This window comes from Strongylocentrotus purpuratus, unplaced genomic scaffold (genome assembly GCF_000002235.5).
Source record: "Strongylocentrotus purpuratus isolate Spur 01 unplaced genomic scaffold, Spur_5.0 spur5_scaffold_3, whole genome shotgun sequence".
NCBI classification, from domain to species: Eukaryota; Metazoa; Echinodermata; class Echinoidea; order Camarodonta; family Strongylocentrotidae; genus Strongylocentrotus; species Strongylocentrotus purpuratus.
Genome location: NW_022145609.1, coordinates 12,541,337 through 12,557,487, shown reverse-complemented (window position 1 = coordinate 12,557,487; position 16,151 = coordinate 12,541,337). Strand labels below are relative to the sequence as shown.

General features: G+C 39.4%; 1 protein-coding gene across 1 annotated transcript in view; it reads left to right on the top strand.

Moving 5' to 3' along the window:
- LOC105437509 (sushi, von Willebrand factor type A, EGF and pentraxin domain-containing protein 1-like) overlaps positions 1–16,151 on the top strand; it is a 45,317-nt gene that overhangs the window by 7,869 nt on the left and 21,297 nt on the right. Inside the window, exons 10-21 of the mRNA XM_030996976.1 lie at positions 3,411–3,593; positions 4,080–4,271; positions 5,051–5,233; positions 5,517–5,702; positions 6,694–6,888; positions 7,333–7,524; positions 11,404–11,586; positions 12,073–12,264; positions 13,046–13,228; positions 13,512–13,697; positions 14,689–14,883; positions 15,328–15,519. Of these exons, the coding sequence (XP_030852836.1) occupies positions 3,411–3,593; positions 4,080–4,271; positions 5,051–5,233; positions 5,517–5,702; positions 6,694–6,888; positions 7,333–7,524; positions 11,404–11,586; positions 12,073–12,264; positions 13,046–13,228; positions 13,512–13,697; positions 14,689–14,883; positions 15,328–15,519 (2,262 nt within the window). The remainder of the gene's footprint in view (positions 1–3,410; positions 3,594–4,079; positions 4,272–5,050; positions 5,234–5,516; positions 5,703–6,693; positions 6,889–7,332; positions 7,525–11,403; positions 11,587–12,072; positions 12,265–13,045; positions 13,229–13,511; positions 13,698–14,688; positions 14,884–15,327; positions 15,520–16,151) is intronic.

Sequence of the window (16,151 nt, the reverse complement as noted above, 5' to 3'; positions counted from 1 at the left end):
TATAACAGTAACTAGATAGATAAACATTATAATTCATTCTTAAATAATGATACAACAATTATGGTTCAAGATTTTATTTATATATTACAAGTTGTAGGCATATACAATTTCAATTCAAATTATAGATTAATAATTAATTCTTAAAAAGGTAGGTCTTAAGTGCAGTCTTGAAGGTCTGGATGGAAGGTGCAGTTCGAATGGCGAGCGGGAGAGAGTTCCAGAGGGTGGGAGCATTGAAGGTGAAGGAGCTACGGCCGTAGTACTGGGTCTTAAAACGAGGAATCTGGAGAAGATGTTTGTTCTGGGATCTGAGAGCACGGGAGGGTGTGTAGGTGTGAATGAGTTCAGACAGATAAGAAGGGGTAGAGTTAGAGAGAGACTTGTAGGTGAGAAGTAGGATCTTAAAGTGAATCCGCTTGTTGATTGGGAGCCAGTGGAGGTTACGGAGAAGGGATGTGGTAGAAGTGAGACCAGTTGCTTCCTCTGTGATTCTGGCTGCGATGTTTTGAATTCTTTGAAGCTTCATCAGTTCGTTGGCAGGAAGATTAGGAAGAAGTGCATTGCATGTGTCAAGTTTGGAGGTGACGAAGGCATGAATGAGGGTGAGAGTTGTCTTCCGGTCTAAAACCCTACGAATTTGACCTATCTTTCTGATGGATGACATGGCAGAGCGACACACCCCTGCGACATGAGATTTCCTAGTGGCGTGCTCATCGAATATGATTCCCAAGTTCCTAGCCTCGGCCTTGGCTTCAATAACTGACTCACCGACTGTTACCGTAACAGAGGGTGTTCTTGGGAGGAATCTGGAGGAAAAGTGAAGAACTTCCGTTTTGCCGTCATTAATTTTTAACTTGTTTAAGCCTGCCCAGGAGCGGATGTCAGCTATGCATCTGTTCACTCGAAGAACGGCAGATGCTCTCTCTGATGGGTCGAAAGACAGGTAGATCTGAGTGTCGTCAGCATATAACATTGACTGAATTCCATGATCAGATATGATGTCATGGATTGGGGCAGTGTACAGGGTAAACAGCAGCGGTCCAAGTACCGAACCTTGGGGTACGCCGCATGTGTCCTCTACTGGTCCTGAAGAAGCAAGGCTCACTCTTACCACATGATTCCTTCCTGCAAGGTAAGAGTGGAACCATTTCATTGCATTTCCTGAAACTCCAAAATTCTCAGAAAGTCTCTCCAGGAGTATTGGATGGTCTATAGTGTCGAACGCGGCCGTAAAATCTAGGAGTACGAGGATCACTTCTTTATGGGTGTCTAAGGCCTCTAAGCAGTCATTTTCTACGCGTAGAAGAGCTGTTTCTACACTATGGTGCTTTCGGTAAGCTGACTGTGTTTTAGGAAGTAAGGCATTTTCTTCAAGGTACTCTAGAAATTGCCCCATGACAGCCCTTTCTACTACCTTCGACATGTAGGGGATGTTTGAGATTGGTCTGAAATTCTTGAGTTCGTTGACTGGTAGATTCGATTTCTTAAGTTTTGGAAACACTATAGCGTGTTTCAAGGCTGTGGGAAATATGCCCGTCTGGAAACTCAGGTTGACGAACTTTGTGATGAGAGGAGCAAGAATAGATGTGCAACGCTTCAGGAGGATGGTGGGCAAGGGGTCCAAGGCACAGGATGCTGAAGATGAGGTCTTAATGATTGACAAAACCTCGTCCTGTGAGACTTCGTCAAAATTCATGAAGTGATGATGGGTTGATGAAGAAATATCAGCCGAGATGTCTTCATAGATTTGCTGATCAAGGTTGTCGCGAAGACGTCTAATCTTGGTTGTGAAGAAGTCACTAAAATCTTGAGCGAGCTCAGATGGACTTGTGTGCTGTGGTAAACAGGAACCTGCAGTAGGAGAAGTCAGATCATTCATTATGCGGAAAAGCTGCTTCTGATCTGCATCCTGTATCTTGTTCTGAAAATACAATTCCTTGGTTTCATAAAGTAGATCATTGTAGAGCTTGCAATGTTTCTGGTAGATCTCTTTGTCGATTTGCAAGCTTGTTGGCTTTGTTGCTCTCCTCTCGCAGCGTCTACGTTCTTGTTTCGCCTTTCTAAGATGTTGGTTGTACCAGGGGGCGTGTGGACGTAGAATAACATTCTTCTCAAGTTCTGGAGCATGTAAATCTAGAATGTTTCGAAGTTCACTGTCTAATAAGTTCGCTAGCTGTTCTGGATCATCTGGGGGGTTGGTGATGACACTTGATGATGCTAGATCAGCTGCGAATGAACTCAGGTCGATGGTCTTGAGGGATCGGGACTTAAATTTCTTCTGAATATGCGCAGGACGTGATAATTTGAGGTCGCATGTAACAACAGAATGGTCAGATGGCAGTGACTGACTGGTTGTAACATTGGAAACCAACTGGTTCTCTCCCCTGGTGATGATCAGGTCAAGTGTGTGCTTAGCCTTATGTGTAGGACAGCAAACATGATTACTGAAACTAACCCCATCAAGGAGCTCAAGGAATGCTCTAGAATTAGCATCAGCTTCGTTGTCGACGTGGATGTTAAAGTCTCCTACAAGTAGTAGAGGCTTGTTTGACGCCTGGAGAATCTCAATGAAGGAAGAGAATTCTTGACAAAAATCTGCGATCGAGTGTTTATTTTTCTTCGATGTTGGAGGTCTGTATACAGTGACTAGGCGGAGATGCTTTGTCGACGAGTGGATGGTAAGGTCACTGTATTCAAACGAAGAGAAGGCATGCCTGTCATGGAACACGACATCGAAAGCTTTATGCAGGATCACACCAACTCCTCCACCTGTGGATGTTGCCCGTGGGATGTGATGAAAGTCATAATTCACCAATGTCTTGCGGATGGTTGCAATGGCATGGTGATCTCTGTCTGTGTTTGTTAGCCAGGTCTCAGTAAGGGCTAACACATCAATGCGATCTTGTATGACATAGTCACAAACAGTCGTGGCTTTCCCTTTGGCCTTGATCGATCTCGCATTCCAGAGTGCGAAACGTGTGGGCTGAGATTCACAACGATTTCTAGGCAATTCAATTCTGATGAGGGCATCATCTATGTTATCTCTTTTGCTGACGAAACGAAGAGATCGCGTATTACAGGATACATGAGAAGAAATGGATCTTGGTGGAGCAGACAATGCCTTTCTTGCAACCTTCCTACCAGCTCTGCTTGTACGCCTCTTAGCTATGTTTAAGTCACAGAGTTCTTCCCATAGACTGTCATCAATCCGATTCAATGGAGTGGTCTTAATTGCCTTCTTGATATCAAAAAGTTCTCTTGTGCTGTATTTCAAAGTCGACAAACATCCTTTGTCTATGTTCCTATTCATCCCAGCAGGAATAAAGAGGTACTGGACAAACACTACATATGAACACATGTTTTTTATTTATCCTTTTACATGCCATTATGATATCAACTTTAATGTCTAGTTGAGACCTGCAACGTTTCTCAGCTGCCATTCAACCTTTCATCTTTATGCATGGAGGGACAGAATGTGGCATACAATAAAACATGTGATTTTTCCTGCAACATTGGCTACGACCTTATTGGGATGTCATCTCTAGCCTGCCTAGCCAACGGAACCTTCTCTAATGATATTCCAACATGTCAAAGTACGACTATTAATCTGTCAATATAAGATATAACGATGTTAAATTGATTATGTGATTCATGTAAATCATTCTGTGGGGTGATGCTAAGAGACAGATTTTTGTTCTTTAAAGCATAAGTTGATTAACTTTCATTCTTCAAATTGGCAATAACTATGGTTTTCTTGTATTGATACTCGGTTCCAATTAAATGCCATATCTTTGAATGAGTATGAATGGATTTAATCGCGAAAAACCTTTATTCTCTTGACAAATTGGGAACTTTTCATCTCAGTCTTAGTTTTAGCTTCGGAGTTTTTTACGGTAAAATGTGTCAATATTTACACATACCCGGTAGTCAATTTATTATGCCATTCATGCACTTCATTTCAGATGCTTCATGTCAAACCCCAAGAAAAGAAAAGCTGAAATCAAAACACTTCCCAAGTCATGGTTTAAAACCTGCCTGTTTATTTTAAAACACAACATACATTTTCCTTTTGTAATCAGTTGTATCCTGTTCCGTACCCGAGCTTCCACCACGTCTATCTCCTATGGCGTCACAATGCGATGCAGGACTATCCATCAATTACACAGAAAGCTGTTTATACTCATGTGATGTAGGATATAATCTTGTTGGATCTGCATCAGTAAGGTGTCTGGCAAACACGTCTCTCTCTGATTTTCTGCCTCAATGTGAAGGTAAAATTTTTTAAATCATATTTTTAAAGGAGTTGACATTTTGTACAATTTTTTTTCCCTAAAATATTTAGTTGGTGATTGGATAACTTATCTAGAGATCCAAAGATTTTCCCGTCGATATTTTCCTGATCTTAGATTATCCTCTTAGACACTACGACAGCTGAAAAAGTAGTTTTCAAATGAATGAGCACAATGACTTGGTTGAAAGTATCATATTGTCTGTGATGTGGGATACAATGTTGTAGGATCTCCTTGTGTACCAATGTCTGGCAAACACGTATCTCTCCCTCTCTCTCTCTCTCTCTCTCTCTCACTTTCCATGAATTTTTCAAATGAGGGTAGATTTTTGTTGACGATTTCAATTTGTATATTATTTTTTTCAATGACTGATTGTTGGAAACATTTGAAGATTCAACGTCAAAAGTCACTTGTTAGCTTTTATATGAAAAGAGGATGCTTTCACAGTAACACAACAACTTTTCTAATGCCCCTAAAATATACAAGTTAGCGATATAATATATATTTTAAAGGAAGACTAATGTGTATAATACAGATTAGGTGGGGCTTGTCTATTGTAACGAATATGACTGTCTTATTTTCGAGAATAAAACCTGTTTCAGGTTCTTCGAATGATCTCTCTCCAAACAACCGATTCTGTACAATTAATGTGCAAAATCATGCTTTTTAAATGATCTGTCGCTTCGTTCAGTAACATTTAAACATGTATTTTTTCACCAATTAGTTTACCTGCCACTATTGTTATCAACATTTATGTGCAGTTGAGACCTGTAACGTACCACAGCTGCCACCCAACCTCCAATCTTCATGCACGGAGGGACAGAATGTTGCATACAATACAACATGCGATTTTTCCTGCAACCTTGGCTACGACCTTATTGGGATGTCATCTCTAGCCTGCCTAGCCAACGGAACGTTCTCTGATGACGTTCCAACATGTGAAAGTAAGAAGATTGATTTATCTTTACTGTTATTCTTACATAAGTTTTTACAATGTAAAGTTATTATGTTATAGTATAGATATTATGACTGCTGTGAGAGGAATAGTTGTTTATAGGCTGTATGGGATGACGCATCCTGAGGCGAGGCGTGCCGATGGGTGAAATCAGGGGTGACATCATAACACGTAGGGCCGTGTATCCCAGATTTAAGATTTATAAACGATCCCTTTAAGTCGATTTTTTTAGAAATGCTTTGCGATTGTGCTAATATCTTGCTTTTTTACAGTCGTAGCTTGTGAAGTTCCCCAGCTACCATCCAATCTCTTAACATCCAATGTATTGTGCCTTGGAAGTGTGACTTACAATACGACCTGTCATTTCGTTTGTGATGTTGGATACAATCTAACTGGCGAATCGTCCGTGACCTGTCTGGAGGACACTACTTTGTCAGCTCCTCTCCCTTCGTGCGAAGGTGGGTTTATTAATTTTGAAGACGTATTTGATGAGGTTTGATGGCCCAGTGGAAGACCAGTACAGTGGTCTCGTAACCGGTAAGTCTCGGGTTCGAAACCAAGTCGATGCGCTTCTGCCCTTTGGTAAGGCATTCGTCCTCGTTACCAAGTCCCTTGAGAGGAATTAAGGCCGTAGGTTTCCGTAGGCTGCTTACTAACTTAACAAGCATTTAGAAGCATACACGTGATTTCTTACCGGTCAGGTAAAACAAATAAACAAACGAAACAATGTTTTGCAGAAAAAAGAGTTTATTCAATTACATTTTGATAATCATACTACTAAGTAATTAGCCCCTCGCAGACGAAGTCGGAGTAGATATAGAAACCTTATTGGGATGTCATCTCTAGCCTGCCTAGCCAACGGAACCTTCTCTGATGATATATTCTAACATGTCAAAGTACGACTATTAATCTGTCAATATAAGATATAACGATGTTAAATTGATTATGTGATTCATGTAAATCATTCTGTGGGGTGATGCTAAGAGCGAGTTCTCATGCAACATGTGAGTTTTCACGCGCATGAACTGTACTGTTCTGCGTCTTTTTGTTAGTTGTGGTCTGTCTGCTACCAGAAGTCTTTTCTCGTGAACTGTCTCCGGGGCTGAAACCACATGGACGAAGAGAAGCAATGCAGAATAAACATCTTGCGTAAGGACATAAGTACTGTGATGGAGATAGAACCCATGACTTCCGCATCTACAGTCAAGTGTTTAAACCATTCGACTACGACACCTGGCTCTATAGTCTCACAAATCCCAGGAAAAAGTCAATGTGTAAAGTTTTACCTTAGCGGCCATATGTCTATCAGGAGACGATGTAAATATCATTAACTGCTTAGTTGTTCTTGGCTCAAATTTAATGTCGAATATTTAAGGTTATAATCTTAAATATTTCCATTTGTTTTTGTTTCCTCACTTTTTCTCCAATTTTCATGCCTCTTTCTAATAGTTGTGACTTGTCCGCTTCCTGAGGTATTCTCGGCAGAACTCTCTTCTCTATCTGGAAACTGTGATGCAGGGAGCTCTATTGACTTCGAAACAACCTGTATCTTTGAGTGCTCCATAGGATATACTGTGATCAGTGGAGAGGATGTCACCTGTCAGAGTGATGGAGAACTATCAGCACCTTTTCCTACCTGTGCGGGTAAGTCTGTTGATGTTTTTCTCTTGGATTAGTTATGACGCTGGGTAGTAGAAAGATTTATTCATTGTCATGTTTTGTTGAGATCTAAAATATTTTTTAATTCACACAAATTCTATGACCTTCACTTTTCCAATAAAGAAATCGTTATTGAATCATCACAATATGTTTTTAATAGTCCTTCAATGTTCCCGAAAAACCTTTATTCTCTTGACAACTTTGGAACTGATCATCTCACCCTCATTTTTAATGTTGGAGTTTTGCGTGGTAAAATGTTTCAATTTTTACACATAATCAATTTCTCATGCCATTAATGTACTTCATTTCATATGCTTTATGTTAAACCCTAAGAAAGGAAAATGATTAAATCAAAACACTTCCCAAGTCATGGTTTAAAACCTGACTGTTTATTTTATAACACATCATACATTTTCCTTATGTAATCAGTTGTATCCTGTTCCATACCCGAGCTTCCACCACGTCTATCTCCTGTGGCGTCACAATGCGATGCAGGACTATCCATCAATTACACAGAAAGCTGTTCATACTCATGTGATGTAGGATATAATCGTGTTGGATCTGCATCAGTAACATGTCTGGCAAACACGTCTCTCTCTGATTTTTTGCCTTCATGTGAAGGTAAAAACTTTCTATCAATTTTTCAAAAAAGGGTAGATTTTTGTTGACGACTTCAAGTTATATATGATTTTATCTATGACAGATTTTAAGAGGCATTTGAAGGATCCGTGGTAAAAAGTCATTTGCTGAGGTCGGCTTGTTAGTCCTTATACAAAAGAGAATGCTATCACAGTAACACAACAATCTGTCTAACGCGATAATTCACAATTTTATTTAAAGGAATTTTAAGGTTTTTAATAGAAAGTAGATGTAGCTTGTTTATAATAATGAAAATAACTGTCAATCCTTCAATTTTTCGCTTCATTCACTATAATAATAATAATAATAATAAATTATATTTCTATAGCGCATTATACAAGGTATGTCTCTATGCGCTTTACATTGTATTACAAGCTTAATTTATTACATATTATTACTACTATTGAACTATCCTCAAACAAAAATTCTGACAAGATCTTAACTAAAATAGTATAACAGTAACTAGATAGATAAACATTATAATTCATTCTTAAATAATGATACAACAATTATGGTTCAAGATTTTATTTATATATTACAAGTTGTAGGCATATACAATTTCAATTCAAATTATAGATTAATAATTAATTCTTAAAAAGGTAGGTCTTAAGTGCAGTCTTGAAGGTCTGGATGGAAGGTGCAGTTCGAATGGCGAGCGGGAGAGAGTTCCAGAGGGTGGGAGCATTGAAGGTGAAGGAGCTACGGCCGTAGTACTGGGTCTTAAAACGAGGAATCTGGAGAAGATGTTTGTTCTGGGATCTGAGAGCACGGGAGGGTGTGTAGGTGTGAATGAGTTCAGACAGATAAGAAGGGGTAGAGTTAGAGAGAGACTTGTAGGTGAGAAGTAGGATCTTAAAGTGAATCCGCTTGTTGATTGGGAGCCAGTGGAGGTTACGGAGAAGGGATGTGGTAGAAGTGAGACCAGTTGCTTCCTCTGTGATTCTGGCTGCGATGTTTTGAATTCTTTGAAGCTTCATCAGTTCGTTGGCAGGAAGATTAGGAAGAAGTGCATTGCATGTGTCAAGTTTGGAGGTGACGAAGGCATGAATGAGGGTGAGAGTTGTCTTCCGGTCTAAAACCCTACGAATTTGACCTATCTTTCTGATGGATGACATGGCAGAGCGACACACCCCTGCGACATGAGATTTCCTAGTGGCGTGCTCATCGAATATGATTCCCAAGTTCCTAGCCTCGGCCTTGGCTTCAATAACTGACTCACCGACTGTTACCGTAACAGAGGGTGTTCTTGGGAGGAATCTGGAGGAAAAGTGAAGAACTTCCGTTTTGCCGTCATTAATTTTTAACTTGTTTAAGCCTGCCCAGGAGCGGATGTCAGCTATGCATCTGTTCACTCGAAGAACGGCAGATGCTCTCTCTGATGGGTCGAAAGACAGGTAGATCTGAGTGTCGTCAGCATATAACATTGACTGAATTCCATGATCAGATATGATGTCATGGATTGGGGCAGTGTACAGGGTAAACAGCAGCGGTCCAAGTACCGAACCTTGGGGTACGCCGCATGTGTCCTCTACTGGTCCTGAAGAAGCAAGGCTCACTCTTACCACATGATTCCTTCCTGCAAGGTAAGAGTGGAACCATTTCATTGCATTTCCTGAAACTCCAAAATTCTCAGAAAGTCTCTCCAGGAGTATTGGATGGTCTATAGTGTCGAACGCGGCCGTAAAATCTAGGAGTACGAGGATCACTTCTTTATGGGTGTCTAAGGCCTCTAAGCAGTCATTTTCTACGCGTAGAAGAGCTGTTTCTACACTATGGTGCTTTCGGTAAGCTGACTGTGTTTTAGGAAGTAAGGCATTTTCTTCAAGGTACTCTAGAAATTGCCCCATGACAGCCCTTTCTACTACCTTCGACATGTAGGGGATGTTTGAGATTGGTCTGAAATTCTTGAGTTCGTTGACTGGTAGATTCGATTTCTTAAGTTTTGGAAACACTATAGCGTGTTTCAAGGCTGTGGGAAATATGCCCGTCTGGAAACTCAGGTTGACGAACTTTGTGATGAGAGGAGCAAGAATAGATGTGCAACGCTTCAGGAGGATGGTGGGCAAGGGGTCCAAGGCACAGGATGCTGAAGATGAGGTCTTAATGATTGACAAAACCTCGTCCTGTGAGACTTCGTCAAAATTCATGAAGTGATGATGGGTTGATGAAGAAATATCAGCCGAGATGTCTTCATAGATTTGCTGATCAAGGTTGTCGCGAAGACGTCTAATCTTGGTTGTGAAGAAGTCACTAAAATCTTGAGCGAGCTCAGATGGACTTGTGTGCTGTGGTAAACAGGAACCTGCAGTAGGAGAAGTCAGATCATTCATTATGCGGAAAAGCTGCTTCTGATCTGCATCCTGTATCTTGTTCTGAAAATACAATTCCTTGGTTTCATAAAGTAGATCATTGTAGAGCTTGCAATGTTTCTGGTAGATCTCTTTGTCGATTTGCAAGCTTGTTGGCTTTGTTGCTCTCCTCTCGCAGCGTCTACGTTCTTGTTTCGCCTTTCTAAGATGTTGGTTGTACCAGGGGGCGTGTGGACGTAGAATAACATTCTTCTCAAGTTCTGGAGCATGTAAATCTAGAATGTTTCGAAGTTCACTGTCTAATAAGTTCGCTAGCTGTTCTGGATCATCTGGGGGGTTGGTGATGACACTTGATGATGCTAGATCAGCTGCGAATGAACTCAGGTCGATGGTCTTGAGGGATCGGGACTTAAATTTCTTCTGAATATGCGCAGGACGTGATAATTTGAGGTCGCATGTAACAACAGAATGGTCAGATGGCAGTGACTGACTGGTTGTAACATTGGAAACCAACTGGTTCTCTCCCCTGGTGATGATCAGGTCAAGTGTGTGCTTAGCCTTATGTGTAGGACAGCAAACATGATTACTGAAACTAACCCCATCAAGGAGCTCAAGGAATGCTCTAGAATTAGCATCAGCTTCGTTGTCGACGTGGATGTTAAAGTCTCCTACAAGTAGTAGAGGCTTGTTTGACGCCTGGAGAATCTCAATGAAGGAAGAGAATTCTTGACAAAAATCTGCGATCGAGTGTTTATTTTTCTTCGATGTTGGAGGTCTGTATACAGTGACTAGGCGGAGATGCTTTGTCGACGAGTGGATGGTAAGGTCACTGTATTCAAACGAAGAGAAGGCATGCCTGTCATGGAACACGACATCGAAAGCTTTATGCAGGATCACACCAACTCCTCCACCTGTGGATGTTGCCCGTGGGATGTGATGAAAGTCATAATTCACCAATGTCTTGCGGATGGTTGCAATGGCATGGTGATCTCTGTCTGTGTTTGTTAGCCAGGTCTCAGTAAGGGCTAACACATCAATGCGATCTTGTATGACATAGTCACAAACAGTCGTGGCTTTCCCTTTGGCCTTGATCGATCTCGCATTCCAGAGTGCGAAACGTGTGGGCTGAGATTCACAACGATTTCTAGGCAATTCAATTCTGATGAGGGCATCATCTATGTTATCTCTTTTGCTGACGAAACGAAGAGATCGCGTATTACAGGATACATGAGAAGAAATGGATCTTGGTGGAGCAGACAATGCCTTTCTTGCAACCTTCCTACCAGCTCTGCTTGTACGCCTCTTAGCTATGTTTAAGTCACAGAGTTCTTCCCATAGACTGTCATCAATCCGATTCAATGGAGTGGTCTTAATTGCCTTCTTGATATCAAAAAGTTCTCTTGTGCTGTATTTCAAAGTCGACAAACATCCTTTGTCTATGTTCCTATTCATCCCAGCAGGAATAAAGAGGTACTGGACAAACACTACATATGAACACATGTTTTTTATTTATCCTTTTACATGCCATTATGATATCAACTTTAATGTCTAGTTGAGACCTGCAACGTTTCTCAGCTGCCATTCAACCTTTCATCTTTATGCATGGAGGGACAGAATGTGGCATACAATAAAACATGTGATTTTTCCTGCAACATTGGCTACGACCTTATTGGGATGTCATCTCTAGCCTGCCTAGCCAACGGAACCTTCTCTAATGATATTCCAACATGTCAAAGTACGACTATTAATCTGTCAATATAAGATATAACGATGTTAAATTGATTATGTGATTCATGTAAATCATTCTGTGGGGTGATGCTAAGAGACAGATTTTTGTTCTTTAAAGCATAAGTTGATTAACTTTCATTCTTCAAATTGGCAATAACTATGGTTTTCTTGTATTGATACTCGGTTCCAATTAAATGCCATATCTTTGAATGAGTATGAATGGATTTAATCGCGAAAAACCTTTATTCTCTTGACAAATTGGGAACTTTTCATCTCAGTCTTAGTTTTAGCTTCGGAGTTTTTTACGGTAAAATGTGTCAATATTTACACATACCCGGTAGTCAATTTATTATGCCATTCATGCACTTCATTTCAGATGCTTCATGTCAAACCCCAAGAAAAGAAAAGCTGAAATCAAAACACTTCCCAAGTCATGGTTTAAAACCTGCCTGTTTATTTTAAAACACAACATACATTTTCCTTTTGTAATCAGTTGTATCCTGTTCCGTACCCGAGCTTCCACCACGTCTATCTCCTATGGCGTCACAATGCGATGCAGGACTATCCATCAATTACACAGAAAGCTGTTTATACTCATGTGATGTAGGATATAATCTTGTTGGATCTGCATCAGTAAGGTGTCTGGCAAACACGTCTCTCTCTGATTTTCTGCCTCAATGTGAAGGTAAAATTTTTTAAATCATATTTTTAAAGGAGTTGACATTTTGTACAATTTTTTTTCCCTAAAATATTTAGTTGGTGATTGGATAACTTATCTAGAGATCCAAAGATTTTCCCGTCGATATTTTCCTGATCTTAGATTATCCTCTTAGACACTACGACAGCTGAAAAAGTAGTTTTCAAATGAATGAGCACAATGACTTGGTTGAAAGTATCATATTGTCTGTGATGTGGGATACAATGTTGTAGGATCTCCTTGTGTACCAATGTCTGGCAAACACGTATCTCTCCCTCTCTCTCTCTCTCTCTCTCTCTCTCACTTTCCATGAATTTTTCAAATGAGGGTAGATTTTTGTTGACGATTTCAATTTGTATATTATTTTTTTCAATGACTGATTGTTGGAAACATTTGAAGATTCAACGTCAAAAGTCACTTGTTAGCTTTTATATGAAAAGAGGATGCTTTCACAGTAACACAACAACTTTTCTAATGCCCCTAAAATATACAAGTTAGCGATATAATATATATTTTAAAGGAAGACTAATGTGTATAATACAGATTAGGTGGGGCTTGTCTATTGTAACGAATATGACTGTCTTATTTTCGAGAATAAAACCTGTTTCAGGTTCTTCGAATGATCTCTCTCCAAACAACCGATTCTGTACAATTAATGTGCAAAATCATGCTTTTTAAATGATCTGTCGCTTCGTTCAGTAACATTTAAACATGTATTTTTTCACCAATTAGTTTACCTGCCACTATTGTTATCAACATTTATGTGCAGTTGAGACCTGTAACGTACCACAGCTGCCACCCAACCTCCAATCTTCATGCACGGAGGGACAGAATGTTGCATACAATACAACATGCGATTTTTCCTGCAACCTTGGCTACGACCTTATTGGGATGTCATCTCTAGCCTGCCTAGCCAACGGAACGTTCTCTGATGACGTTCCAACATGTGAAAGTAAGAAGATTGATTTATCTTTACTGTTATTCTTACATAAGTTTTTACAATGTAAAGTTATTATGTTATAGTATAGATATTATGACTGCTGTGAGAGGAATAGTTGTTTATAGGCTGTATGGGATGACGCATCCTGAGGCGAGGCGTGCCGATGGGTGAAATCAGGGGTGACATCATAACACGTAGGGCCGTGTATCCCAGATTTAAGATTTATAAACGATCCCTTTAAGTCGATTTTTTTAGAAATGCTTTGCGATTGTGCTAATATCTTGCTTTTTTACAGTCGTAGCTTGTGAAGTTCCCCAGCTACCATCCAATCTCTTAACATCCAATGTATTGTGCCTTGGAAGTGTGACTTACAATACGACCTGTCATTTCGTTTGTGATGTTGGATACAATCTAACTGGCGAATCGTCCGTGACCTGTCTGGAGGACACTACTTTGTCAGCTCCTCTCCCTTCGTGCGAAGGTGGGTTTATTAATTTTGAAGACGTATTTGATGAGGTTTGATGGCCCAGTGGAAGACCAGTACAGTGGTCTCGTAACCGGTAAGTCTCGGGTTCGAAACCAAGTCGATGCGCTTCTGCCCTTTGGTAAGGCATTCGTCCTCGTTACCAAGTCCCTTGAGAGGAATTAAGGCCGTAGGTTTCCGTAGGCTGCTTACTAACTTAACAAGCATTTAGAAGCATACACGTGATTTCTTACCGGTCAGGTAAAACAAATAAACAAACGAAACAATGTTTTGCAGAAAAAAGAGTTTATTCAATTACATTTTGATAATCATACTACTAAGTAATTAGCCCCTCGCAGACGAAGTCGGAGTAGATATAGAAACCTTATTGGGATGTCATCTCTAGCCTGCCTAGCCAACGGAACCTTCTCTGATGATATATTCTAACATGTCAAAGTACGACTATTAATCTGTCAATATAAGATATAACGATGTTAAATTGATTATGTGATTCATGTAAATCATTCTGTGGGGTGATGCTAAGAGCGAGTTCTCATGCAACATGTGAGTTTTCACGCGCATGAACTGTACTGTTCTGCGTCTTTTTGTTAGTTGTGGTCTGTCTGCTACCAGAAGTCTTTTCTCGTGAACTGTCTCCGGGGCTGAAACCACATGGACGAAGAGAAGCAATGCAGAATAAACATCTTGCGTAAGGACATAAGTACTGTGATGGAGATAGAACCCATGACTTCCGCATCTACAGTCAAGTGTTTAAACCATTCGACTACGACACCTGGCTCTATAGTCTCACAAATCCCAGGAAAAAGTCAATGTGTAAAGTTTTACCTTAGCGGCCATATGTCTATCAGGAGACGATGTAAATATCATTAACTGCTTAGTTGTTCTTGGCTCAAATTTAATGTCGAATATTTAAGGTTATAATCTTAAATATTTCCATTTGTTTTTGTTTCCTCACTTTTTCTCCAATTTTCATGCCTCTTTCTAATAGTTGTGACTTGTCCGCTTCCTGAGGTATTCTCGGCAGAACTCTCTTCTCTATCTGGAAACTGTGATGCAGGGAGCTCTATTGACTTCGAAACAACCTGTATCTTTGAGTGCTCCATAGGATATACTGTGATCAGTGGAGAGGATGTCACCTGTCAGAGTGATGGAGAACTATCAGCACCTTTTCCTACCTGTGCGGGTAAGTCTGTTGATGTTTTTCTCTTGGATTAGTTATGACGCTGGGTAGTAGAAAGATTTATTCATTGTCATGTTTTGTTGAGATCTAAAATATTTTTTAATTCACACAAATTCTATGACCTTCACTTTTCCAATAAAGAAATCGTTATTGAATCATCACAATATGTTTTTAATAGTCCTTCAATGTTCCCGAAAAACCTTTATTCTCTTGACAACTTTGGAACTGATCATCTCACCCTCATTTTTAATGTTGGAGTTTTGCGTGGTAAAATGTTTCAATTTTTACACATAATCAATTTCTCATGCCATTAATGTACTTCATTTCATATGCTTTATGTTAAACCCTAAGAAAGGAAAATGATTAAATCAAAACACTTCCCAAGTCATGGTTTAAAACCTGACTGTTTATTTTATAACACATCATACATTTTCCTTATGTAATCAGTTGTATCCTGTTCCATACCCGAGCTTCCACCACGTCTATCTCCTGTGGCGTCACAATGCGATGCAGGACTATCCATCAATTACACAGAAAGCTGTTCATACTCATGTGATGTAGGATATAATCGTGTTGGATCTGCATCAGTAACATGTCTGGCAAACACGTCTCTCTCTGATTTTTTGCCTTCATGTGAAGGTAAAAACTTTCTATCAATTTTTCAAAAAAGGGTAGATTTTTGTTGACGACTTCAAGTTATATATGATTTTATCTATGACAGATTTTAAGAGGCATTTGAAGGATCCGTGGTAAAAAGTCATTTGCTGAGGTCGGCTTGTTAGTCCTTATACAAAAGAGAATGCTATCACAGTAACACAACAATCTGTCTAACGCGATAATTCACAATTTTATTTAAAGGAATTTTAAGGTTTTTAATAGAAAGTAGATGTAGCTTGTTTATAATAATGAAAATAACTGTCAATCCTTCAATTTTTCGCTTCATTCACTATAATAATAATAATAATAATAAATTATATTTCTATAGCGCATTATACAAGGTATGTCTCTATGCGCTTTACATTGTATTACAAGCTTAATTTATTACATATTATTACTACTATTGAACTATCCTCAAACAAAAATTCTGACAAGATCTTAACTAAAATAGTATAACAGTAACTAGATAGATAAACATTATAATTCATTCTTAAATAATGATACAACAATTATGGTTCAAGATTTTATTTATATATTACAAGTTGTAGGCATATACAATTTCAATTCAAATTATAGATTAATAATTAATTCTTAAAAAGGTAGGTCTTAAGTGC